The 12,164-nt window shown below is 38.0% G+C and overlaps 1 protein-coding gene across 1 annotated transcript; it reads left to right on the top strand.

Moving 5' to 3' along the window:
* Nucleotides 1-1,099: 1,099 nt before the first annotated feature.
* On the top strand, nt 1,100-9,622 carry LOC101850875 (ATP-dependent Clp protease proteolytic subunit, mitochondrial). The gene is made up of 6 exons (XM_005094988.3): nt 1,100-1,221; nt 3,024-3,194; nt 4,398-4,494; nt 5,253-5,440; nt 6,262-6,367; nt 7,045-9,622. The coding sequence occupies exons 1-6, from the start codon at nt 1,198-1,200 to the stop codon at nt 7,167-7,169; spliced, it is 711 nt and encodes a 236-aa protein (XP_005095045.1). The 5' UTR covers nt 1,100-1,197; the 3' UTR covers nt 7,170-9,622.
* Nucleotides 9,623-12,164: the final 2,542 nt, after the last annotated feature.

Genomic DNA, 12,164 nt, shown 5'->3' with positions numbered 1-12,164 from the left:
CCCAATCTCCGCCACTCACTTTTTCAGTCTATTCCGTAGTTTATGCATTCACCATAATATAGCCTATTAAGATACGTTTATTTTTAATTCATCCAAAAAGAAAAAAATCAGGAAGATCAAAGCGAAATATTTATTACCCCTTTAGAGTGATCAAATACAGTTTTATTCGTTTTGAAGATCAACAAGGAACTCAATTTTTAACACCGCTGGAAAGGAAAAAATTATGCGTCCAAAATGTCTAAATATGCTGGGTCTAAGTCTAAGTATAGGCTACATATAGCCTACGAGTACAGTTGAACGGTACCTCGTATTAATATTATACATCCTCCTCTTATACCGTCAGCCGCGCTTACCGGAAGGTTTTGCCATTCAATGTACACAAGGAACACGTAAATAGCAGAATGAGAAAACCAAGCTGATCAAAATGACACTAGGATATATGGCTGAGAACAAGATATAAGGAGCGTGCAAGGAGTTTAGAACTAATTTATTACTTTTAATCTCCTTGGGAGCGTGGGATACCACGAATGTCTATGTCTGCTCCAGACCTGGGCATTCGACCTTACATGCCGAAGCCCAAATAATGTATTACTTTAATGCGTTCTCTCTCCAAGGCCTCTTTAAAAAATGTGCGCTCATATGCCATATATGACCTTATGCAGTTGCGAGTGCCGTAAAACCCCATACTATACACACATCTTTCAAAAATCTCTCACGGTTTTCTCTGCGTACTGCCGTAAAATGTCCCATAATTACGTAGCTTTTTAGTTGCTAAAATTAGCTTGGTTAAGGGAAATGAGCAAATTTTTATAAATGCTTAGTAGTAGTTATAGTAGGCCTAGTAGTAGTAGTAGTAGTAGTAGTAGTAGTAGTAGTAGTAGTAGTAGTAGTAGCAGCAGCAGCAGCAGAGACCTAGATTTGTTATCATTGTTATTATCATTATTATTATTATTATTATCATTATCATAATTATAATTATTATTATTACGACGCCTGTTTATTATTAGATCTAGATTCTAGACCTAAGAGATTTCACGACAATAATTAGTTCTTCAAAGCTAATACTGCCACAGCGGCAACGAGCAAAAATCTGGATACAACACTGACCTCTTCTCTACTGGTTGAAGTTTCGCTTTCATAATCCTACATCTCATACACAGATTATCTCCGGAGGCGCTGCAAGTTCAAGTGATACAAATGTTGTCAAGACGTATCGTGCAGGTGAAAAGAACTTTGTTCATGCTGTTGATTAGGTGTTGTTTTTTTTCTTTTGATGAAGGGATTTAGATCTAGATCTAGCTAAATTTTAGATCTAACGGGTTAACATGGCAGTGTTACGTTACACAATAGACTGTAGATCTATCTCGAGTCTAAGTAAGACCAAAGATAGATTCTAGTCTCTAGATCTAGAATATAGATATAGATCTAGATTCTAGTACATAACAAGGTGGGCCACTCAGCCAAAAAAGTGTCCGCAGGAAGTTCGCTCTTTGCTTCAGGAAAGTTGCTATTCTCACCCGCCCGGAAGTCTCTCTGTCTCTTTCTGAATACTGTCTATCGGTGTGGACGATCAAATTGACCAAAACAAAGTTAAAAAATGATGTTAAAACACAAAAGTAAATTAATTTGGTTGTCTACAAAGATGCTACGGCTATTTAACTTTTCGAATCGAGCCGAACTACGCAGGTCGCCATTTTGTTTTGCCCGGAAATTCTCGAATCTCGCGCTACTCCTCTCTCTCTTTCTCTCTCTCTCTCCACTGCCCACAGACACAATTGTTTAATTGTTTAATTGTACGCTTTTAGTAGGCTACAGTTGTAATGGAACGTTTGTTCACGGAACAGAATTCTACAATTTTTCCGTTATCACAGTGTAGAATTTTTTCTGTGGTTTAGGGTGAACGCAAAATTTGGTGAACGCGCACCGGGTGAGAATAGCCACAAGACTCGCCTGCACTATTCTCACTCCGGGTGAGAATAGAGGTGGCCTTGCTTCAGATGGCGCTGCAGTCTGTTTTGAAGCTCTCTTTAGTTTTTTCAGAAGAAGAATAGGAATAGCACCTCCTTGCGTGCGCAGATCGACTGCTGTTCATCAGCAGTTCGGGTTCGTTCAGTGCGGAGTTTTAGGGTTTTTAACTATTTTTAAAATTTTAATCACCTCTCGTCTTTCATTCTTAAGTCAAATTAAACAAAGAAAACAATCACCCTTTCCTCCGGAATTGTTTTTTTTGTCAGCGTAACCATTTTAAAAAAGCATTCTTCCCAAATTTATTCAAAAACTTGCTAGAGTTTCACTTTGATTTTTTAAACTCAAGTAGGGTAACTCTGTTCGCAAAGGGCGCGCTTTTGCGAAGAGGGTGCCACCGAATTTTGAGGACACTTTTTTAATTGGCTCAAAGAGAGAAGTGGCCCCTCTTCTTATGTAGACTCTTTGGTAAGACGTAAGAGTTTACTTTTTCGGTAGGTCCCACCCCGCAACTTTTATTGGCCGGTTTTGGCCCCAAGAGGGGGGGTTTCAGGGGGGCTTATGACATACTGGTAACATGAATGCATTTGCCTTATTTTTTATTTTCAATGAAAGCAGAGAGCCATCCATTCATGTTAGTTTGAAACTGTAGAGTTTTTTTGTGTGATTAATTTGTGTGGAGGGGGGAGGGCAACCAATTAAAAATCAGTGGGCAATGTCATGCATAGTGATTCCAGCAACCCCATATTTTTATCCCCTCAACTTAATGGAAGCATATCAAAAGGAAGAACTCCAGCGATGCTCATATTTTGATATTGAACTGCAAAGAGATGCAAAATGTACCCACTTCAGGATTTACCAAACTTGGTGCTCATGTTTTAACCTAACCTTGTCATATTGTCAGTTTTGGCTGGTATAACTGTTCTTCAAACATTTCTTGAGATACAGATATGTGAACAAACCCTACAGTGAAACTTGGAATATAATGAAGTTGGTTTTTTTCATATATTTGATTTTATTTAGATTTGTGAGTTAAATCTTAACTCTTTCCATTTCAGGCTGCTTTGAAAGCATGCAGTATCCAAAAGAAAAATGCCATGATACACACATCTGTCATCCAAAATCTGCCCATGGTTCCTATAGTTATTGAGCAGACAGGACGAGGAGAGAGAGCTTACGATATATATTCCAGACTACTCAAGGAAAGGATTATCTGTGTTATGGGACCTGTAAGTTGTAAAATTATTCTTTAAATCTTATGTGTGTCTTATTGATTTATTGTAAAGTATTCTACCTTTACTTTTTGCCATAATTGAATAAAATTTTCTTTAATATTATTTGTAATATCGGAGCATCAGACTGCTTTAAAGCACACATACTGGTGACACTCCAATTAGTTGTACACCTCAAGATATTGCATTTATGTAATGTGATTTGACTGCCATAGGAGAGGGAATACTGATGGAGCAGTTGAACAACTGTTTATCGTCGGGTAAAAGAAAGAAGGCATTCAGCTTTTGTGGGGCTGAAGTATACAGATGTATTGGGAAAGCCTTTTTTAGCCTTACATCAACTGAGATATTTGGTTCACATGAAGTTATGCTCCCATCTACAAGAAAGTCAATGTCAATTGATTTTAGACTTGAAAAAAATTAGCAATTTTTGTTAACTCTTTCTGGACGTATCGCCGATATATCGGCGCGATTCCACACCCCTCGCGGACGTATTGCCGATATATATCGGCTGTGATAGGGTGCCTCAGTATTGTTTCGTTTTAACACGATCCGTCTTTTATAATTACTTTATATTGCTATTGAAAAACTCGGAAAGGATTTGATTTAGGAAACGAAAATATCACGTTTCACTTTGTCAAAGTGTGGGTTTGGGGAAAAACGAGTGAATTAGTTCTTGCGGTCTTGCATCAACAAAACGATGTAACCGGACTCGGAATAAATTTCATAACTCAAACAAAAATTGGAATATTGCTTTCAAATGAAAAGCTGCGCAGTCAGAAATTTATGGATTTTTTTGCTCTTGGCCTGTATATGATAAGATAGCTATGCTGATTTGCTTTCACATGTTTGGTGAATGTAATTTTTTCCATCAAAATGTATTTTTCTCATCACCATCGCCATTTCTAACCCTTTTAATGCATATTATGCTCAAAATTAATCCTTGTTTCATATTGGGATGTATTCCTCATTCAATTTCCTTCAATTTGATATATCATATGTTACGTTTTGAGTGATGGTTATGCTTCTATGAAGTTATTTTGTACACCACCTGCATAGCCAGATCGAGCCACAAGTTAATTATGTCTAGACCCCAAAAAAACTACGTCTGGAAAGAGTTAAACATTTTATAGACTCCCAATGATTTGTTAAAATCTCGTTTTTGAGACTTCTAATCTTTTTGCTCTGTTCTCCAATCAGATTCACGATGAGATGTCGAGCCTGGTGGTTGCCCAGCTGCTTTTCCTTCAGTCAGAGAGCAGCAAGAAACCAATCCACATGTACATCAATAGTCCTGGTCTGTCATTTAGTTTCTGAGTGTGGTTTTTATTTTTTATGGGGATGTGGGTGAGGGTGAACTCTAGATCTTTTGATTGAAGATGAAGTGTACATTGACCTATCTTCACACTTACTGGTAGGAAAGTGTGTTTTTTGGGGGGGGGTTTTACTGTTTGCTTTCTTTTTCTTTCTTTTTTTCTACACCATATAAATGTCATTGATGGTGGACTAGATTCTTCAGTCCATAATGCTATTCGTTTTTCTCTACAATACTGTCATTGTCACAAGGGTATATGAGATCATAGAATCTTCTGTTTGCGTTTGTGATTTCTCAGTGCAGGAAAGTTTTGCCAAATTCAATTTGTCTAATGCTTCCTTGAAAATGTTCATGCTGTGCAAAATTGATGAGTGTTGCATTACATATTCATACTGTATTTTTTTGGTTGTTACAATATAAATATCATAGCCCTTGTGATAAGACAGACTAACCCACCAAGTATTTGAAGTATCAATCAGTAGTAAATTGTCCATTTCGTATGCTCAGTCAGAAATAGGTCTGAATTCTGACTAGAAATGCTCCTAAAACATTAAAAGTAAAGAGGACCATTAGGTTGCTGCACAAAATAGGTTGGGTTTTTTTTTGCTTCTCCTGTAAAATTTACCTCTCTGGGGTTAGCTGGGATTATCGTAAAGGTGATAAATAGAAAATTTGTACACATGTCCTCTCTGTGAGATTTGGTAACCAGTCTTAACATATTTTTGTCATGTTCTCTTCAGGTGGCTCTGTGACAGCAGGTTTAGGCATCTACGACACAATGCAGTACGTGCAGCCTCCTATCGCTACCTGGTGTGTTGGTCAAGCTTGCAGCATGGCCTCTCTTCTGCTTTGCTCAGGTGCACCGGGAATGCGCCACTCTCTGCCCAACTCACGTGTCATGATTCACCAACCTTCAGGCCAGGCTGCTGTGAGTGTTTGTCGTACATACAGTTCTGTGAAAATCTGTTTAGTCTGCATCACTGGAATGTGGTGTGTGCGCCATTTCAGAATATCTCTCGTGATGTGCTTACAGATTATGAGATGTCACTTATAGGGATCACATTGTGTTTTCATTCTTTCACTTTTCAGGCCTCTGGATCAAGTAAAGTTAGGAGTGAGAAGTAAAGATTAATTTTTATATTCCTAGCTATCCATATTTTATGACTGATTATGAGTCATGTTTCAGTCCTTAGATTTTTATTTTAAAAGACTCTCTGTCAATAAGGTCTACACCCCCTCCTTGTGCATCATTTCTTCTCATATCATACCATGCTGATGACCATGTACTTTTGAACAGAAAGACTTTTGAAGACTTTAATTCAATTTATGCTTTGGTCAAGTTTACATGCTTGTATATTTTCACATTGGTGTACCAATTTTTTTGCCAAATCAGAGAGAGAAGACATACTATTTTCAATATGTCCTCCGATACACAAAATATAAACTTACATATAGTTTGCATACACACATTTACACTCACACATTACAACACACATTTGCATGTCAAATATGGTTGAACATTAACATAAAGCCTGTGGCATGTAAAATGTTCATGCGCATGATATTAACAAATTTTTGGCCATAATAGTTATCTATAACGCATCTTCTCTAGTATATTTGACTTGTATAGTGTCCTCTCCTCTTAACTGTACTGTCCGTATCCTTCTTTATTTTAAATATCTTTAACTGACCTGGCCTGCTGCTGTCCCCTTCTCCTTGTTTTTTTAGTTTTTAAATCTCCTTCAACAGGGTCAAGCCACTGATATACAGATTCAGGCGGAGGAAATTGTGAAGCTGAAGAGGCAAATCAACAGACTCTACGTCAGGCACACCAAGCAGCCAATAGAGTTGATAGGTAACTTATCCCATGGTCCCAAAGCCTCTGCATGATGATTATGGTAGCATCCGTAGGTAAAATTCTTTCCTCTTATGGAGGATTTCCGTCTTATTGGAAATCAAGGAAGATGGAAGTTCTGTCTTTTCAGAAAATGTTGCCATCTTTTGATGATATTGATGATGAATGGTATGCAGGTTTTCTCCTATTTGGTAATGAGTCATTTATGTGGGCTATCTAGGGGAATGCTTAATTGAGTTTTCATGTCAATGGAGGCAGGCATATAATTTTGTTTGTACATATCTGACTAGACACAATGTAGTTTATTTCTAAAAACACTACACGTTTTGCCCAAAACATGATGCATGGCTAAATGGAAATGTCAAAGGAAAAGCAAGGGAAAAATCTGGACCTCCAAACTATTGACTCTTCAAATCTTATCAGATCAGCCAAGTGCCTCAATAACTGTGTGGTAGCCACATGCAGTAGTTGAAAGTAACTTCACCTGATGAAAAGTGGATTCATTTTTTGCTGTAATTTTTAAGAGATGCTGTCAGGGGACTTACAACCTGGAAGCTCCATCAAGTGTTCTTGCCATACACGTGTTTTTTTTTTTGGGGGGGGGGGGGGGGTGTGAGTTGTATTTTCCAATGTTAATTTAAGTCTGCATAATATTTTCAACATCTTTTTTGTTCCAGAGGGAAGTATGGAGCGTGATCGATTCATGTCCCCACAAGAAGCTCAGGAGTTTGGCCTTATTGACACTGTGCTGGAACACCCTCCCACTGTTGAAGATGAAATCAAGCACTCACAGTTCACGTAGAGCGGTTTCTCCTCTTTGGATAATGATATAATGATCAATTGTATCTTTTTTTGTTGTCACATTTATATGTACAGGATGGTCTAAAAGTTTCCATATGTCATGGAATACTTTTCTTATATAAAGGGTGGTCTAAAAATTTTCCATGTATTGTGAAACATCTTTGTGATGAATAATTCATTCACTGGTTTTCACTGGTAGGGAAAAGGATAAGAAACTGTTGTATGGACTTGGGATTTGGTTATTGAGCTATCACAAAAGATGTGATTTTTTCTGGTGTATGTTGTTTAACGGTTGGGCCCTTTGTCTTGCAGGCAAAAAATTTCAAGTTCACTTCCCAGCTGGGGAAAGTGTTTTTATCAAGTTCTCTGTTTGTCTGCCATGATGAAATATTCCACACAGCTTGGTTTGGCCCCTTCCTGCAGGGTCAAAGCAGAAGGCTTCCGAAATGGATGTTAGTTATGTGGTTGTGACGTAAAACAGTTTCAGCTTGTATTTACTGACTCTTATGGTAATGAAGTGGGACAGTTCTCAGCATTGTCGTTTCATCAAAAATGGAAACTCTTAAAACATCCTGTACTATTGGTCTATAGGTGCATTTTTATAATTATGACAGGGTGTTTATTAAGATTGCAAGATTTCAGTATGGAAGTCGTTTGATGAAAGATCTGAAGATTGTTAGCCTAAATATGTTTGATGTTATGTAATGTTTTTCTTTAATTTAGAGCAAACTTGAAGTCATCGACTTGACTCTTTATTTAGATACCTCCCCCCATGGTTTCCTGGTAATGACACTGACTGCAACTGCATGAATTCTGAAAAAGTCTTTGAGTGTAGCAAGCTGGACCCTATATAGATAAGGCATTACTGTTTCCTGTACTGTTATATAGTTTCAAATATTTGTAAAAGTTTAGTTCTAGTACAGTACAATGGGGATATGGGAAGACCTTTTTACCCTTGATGAGTCTCTCAGCTGTGACTTGTATGATTTCTTCTATTTGTGTTGCTGGCAGTGATTCTAAGGAAAGTGGGTTCGTTTTAATTCCCAATTTATAGTGTACTGAAGTGCTGTGCGGGCTACTACAGGTCAAATCCGATGTGGGGTGCTCTTAAAATTTGGGTTGTTTGGGGAGTTTAAAGGGTTTTTGTGGGTTCTCGTCCACTTTATTGAACTGTGCTCTGGCTGACTCGAAAGACAAGGCTTGTTTATTAGGAAGGCCCTTTCTGTGTTTGAAACGGCCTTTTTCATAATTTATCTATACCAGGGGAAAATGGAACTGTGAAGATGGAGTTCTGTTTGAGAGTGATATTTTGGTGTGTGGACATCATTGTCAATGTGTGTGATAGCGAATGTTATTGTGTATTTATTAAAGTAGCAAAACATTGTACAACTTTAAACACTTCAAGTGGCCTGTACTCCGACAGGGGGGGGGGAGAAAGGGCAAAGATGATAATGACAATGTGTATATAGGCTGCTCAAGGCATGGACTAACTCGGCATTTTTGTCTCCTTACACCTCTTAAAAAAGAGCTATCTGTCTTTGTGTAGAATAATAATATTAATTGTGATGTGCTCTGTTCCTTTTGCAGGAATTATATAAGTGCTGCAGTAGTCTGTGTGGAAGTATTGTAATACTGTTGAGTTGGCTAAAACGGAAAGAGGTGAATCCAAAAACAGCGATTAACCGAGTACGGTTAATCGGAAAACGGTGGCAAATTGAGAGCAAATAGAATTGCAGAATTTTTTTTTCACTTTTTGATCGCTAAACCATAGAAAATCTGTCAGTTTCATTGACTTCAGTTTTACCCGACTCCACTGTATATGAATGATTTGACAAATTAGTACATGTTAGTCTCATCAGGCGTTGAGCGTGCTGCTTAGAGGTTACTATGGAATTCTTTTCATGAAAAGTGTCTGTACTGTACATGTGAACATAGAAAAATAAGACAGATTCTCAAGCTGTAGCACTAGGACAAGAGTTCCTATTTAATCTGCGAAAGAGGATGGAGGAAAGAGGTATTGTGAAGTGAATTGTTTACTGATGTACAATGTTCTGCACTTTCTGCTACACTTACACTTGTGTCTGTATTCTTGGACAAAGATTTTGGGTGAACTGATAATTACCTCTCTATGTAACAATTTTTGTAACATCTTGAATGATTCTCAAAATATATATATTCAGATAATTAATGCCCTCATTGTGATTACTTTGGGTCACTGTGAGGAATCATTTTTTTCCAGTTGTTGTGTGTTTGATCTGAGCCTGTGAGTGAGGTTCATGTAATGTGATTTTGATTTTGCATCATGTTCTCCTGGAAAAGTTTCATGGATCATACGATTGTTGTCTCTATCTTCATATATGGAGATGGATGTTTGCGATCATCACAAATGATTAATATGACGGACAATTCATATGACTTTCTGCAAAGCGTCTGATTAAAAGATGAAATAATTTTTATGTTTTTTAATAGTTTTTTTCTATATATTAAAGAAAGAGTATTAAGTGTGTTAGTTTCAATTAGAGAACTCGACGAGTCTAGATTTTTTATATATGTGCTCCAAAGAAGAGGAGAAGTAACTGGGAATGATGGGAGTCGTTAGCCTAGTGGTTAGGCAACCGAACTTGTATTTGGGAGATTACAGATTCGGGGATTCAAGCCTCAGCTCGGTCGAATGTTGTGTCCTTGGGAATGACACTTTACACAAATTTCCTATCTGACTCAGTCCTTTTGGAGACGGACGTCAAACTCAGAGATCTTGCCTCTTAAATTTAAATAACCTTATAATGTTCATTTTGGGGTTAAACCTCTATTATTTCTCATTTCAACCTGAAATGAATTCCTAGCCCACAATCTGTGTTTAAGCTATGAATGTAAATGTAACTTTTTTTAATTAAAAAAGCCTTTTGAACAGCCAGTTTCTATGTAGAAAATAAGTTTAGAAAAGTTGAAATACAGACGTCATGTTTTCTTTCATTTTGGGGAGGAAACATTTACATTGTGGATTTGTATTTTTAGCACATGTATCTGCACCCAACAAGGCAACCTTCTTATGGGGGACTGATTACCAATTAAAACAGAACCAAATGCCAGGTTCATCTCCAAAATGTTCAAACTTACAGTTGCCGTCCATCTGCATGTCTGCATTTTTCCAATATCCTGTTCACCTAGAGCCTGTCACTTAAAAAAACCAAAAACTGTTAATTTGATTACTTAAAACCTGATAGTGATGAGAGAGTGAGGAGCTCTTAGTTTCAAGGGGTAAGTTACAGAAACAGTTAATGTGAATTGAGCCTCAGGGTAGATTTCGCACCACCATCTAACCATACAATCATTGTCCCTTTTTTGTTGGAATATCAGCAGACAGTTTGAACACCACTCCCTCCCGCACCCCCTTTTCGCTCCTTACCTGCTATAACAAAGATACTGGTAAGTTTATAGTTCATGCAGGTTTGAGTTTGAATACCACTGGAATTTGCTTCTCCATTTATGCTCCATGAGTCGAAGCTTTTACTGGATTTAATATAAAATCCGTATACAGAACTCAGTGTAGCATTTTATATTTTTTAATTAAGTATGAAGGGAACTAGGCCCAACTAAACGATTCAAAGGCAAAGAAAGTATATACTTTTGGCAGGACAAGAAAAATGTTCAGGCTGCACCTGTTATTGGAGTATTAGCCTAGATATTTATATATGTATATTGATTTTACCAAAATTAAGTGAGAGGTGTTTCTTAGAGCAAGCGATGCCTAATGCTACCCCCCTCTTTTTTTTCCACAAATGTGCGCGCTCACACACAAACACACACACACACAAACACACACACACACACACAATTTTTGCAGTTTGCTGTATCTTTAAAATTTTAATGTACGTGTCTTTTACGCTCCCATTGACACAATTTAGATCCTTTAGAAGGTGGGCTTCTGACTCTGCCTGTCGCTGTCAGGGCCAACCCATGCTGAGAGGGATACAACATCTGAGCAGAAAGACCGAGTTACTTGATAAAAAATTTCTTTACACTCAGAAATCGTACTTGGGTCTCCTTCGTGCGACAGCAAAGCGCCTAACTGCTACACCACAGACCTGAAGAAGGCCATGAGGACCATTCGCTGATAAAACAATCGAGCAAAGACAAATGCAGTTCTTTTGATTCTTGAATAGAGACATAAAGGCCTTGAACATTCAGCTCTCACTGGCAAAACAGGGCAAGAGGCAGGGGCTGACCCAGAGCAACCTATTCGGAGAGCCTAAACAGATGGGTGGGTGAGCAGAAAAGATCGTGATAATGTACAGTAGTCTCTGCCTAAGATCCCGGTGCTCGGGAGCAAGGAAAATGCGGGATCTTAAGCGAACTGGGATTGGGAACCAGTGAGCTCCACCAACTCCAAGCAATGTCCCCCACCAAATATGTATGGTTTTCAATTCTAACAGAGTTCCCCGCCCATATCATGATGCTTCATAAATCGTTGTGTTGTGACCACACCGACCAAATTTTAAGAAGATGAAAGGCAGGTTCACTGCCTACAGATGACCTCACCACCACTACCATTTCGTCATCTGAGTATCCTGATGGACGTTGGATCCAAGGCTTAATAATCGTTGTCATCATCATCATCATTATCATCATCATCTCTGTTAGTGTTATGAGCATGATAAGAAAACCTAACAAAAAAAGTGTAGGGACATGAGGATCTCAAGTATCTGAATATTTATGACATGGTAAAATAATATGTTCAGCGTCCTAATGGGCTTCTTCATGAAAGTGATAGATAACCAATCATCGTCATCTTCTAATTGTTCTGATCAAACCTGTCACATTTCAAAACCAACACTGTCATATCATAATCTGGGTATCCATGTGTGGATGTTAGATCCAGTCCCTGGCTGAATTTGCTTGCCTTGAACTACATAGGTTCGGCTTCACCTACTCAAGAAGGAAGAACTTCTTATCTATAGAGGTGGCGTCAGTGATATACTAGTTAGGCTGATGGGTT

The sequence above is a fragment of the Aplysia californica genome, unplaced genomic scaffold (genome assembly GCF_000002075.1).
Source record: "Aplysia californica isolate F4 #8 unplaced genomic scaffold, AplCal3.0 scaffold00093, whole genome shotgun sequence".
Taxonomy (NCBI): Eukaryota; Metazoa; Mollusca; class Gastropoda; order Aplysiida; family Aplysiidae; genus Aplysia; species Aplysia californica.
This window is presented reverse-complemented; position numbering and strand designations above follow the sequence as displayed.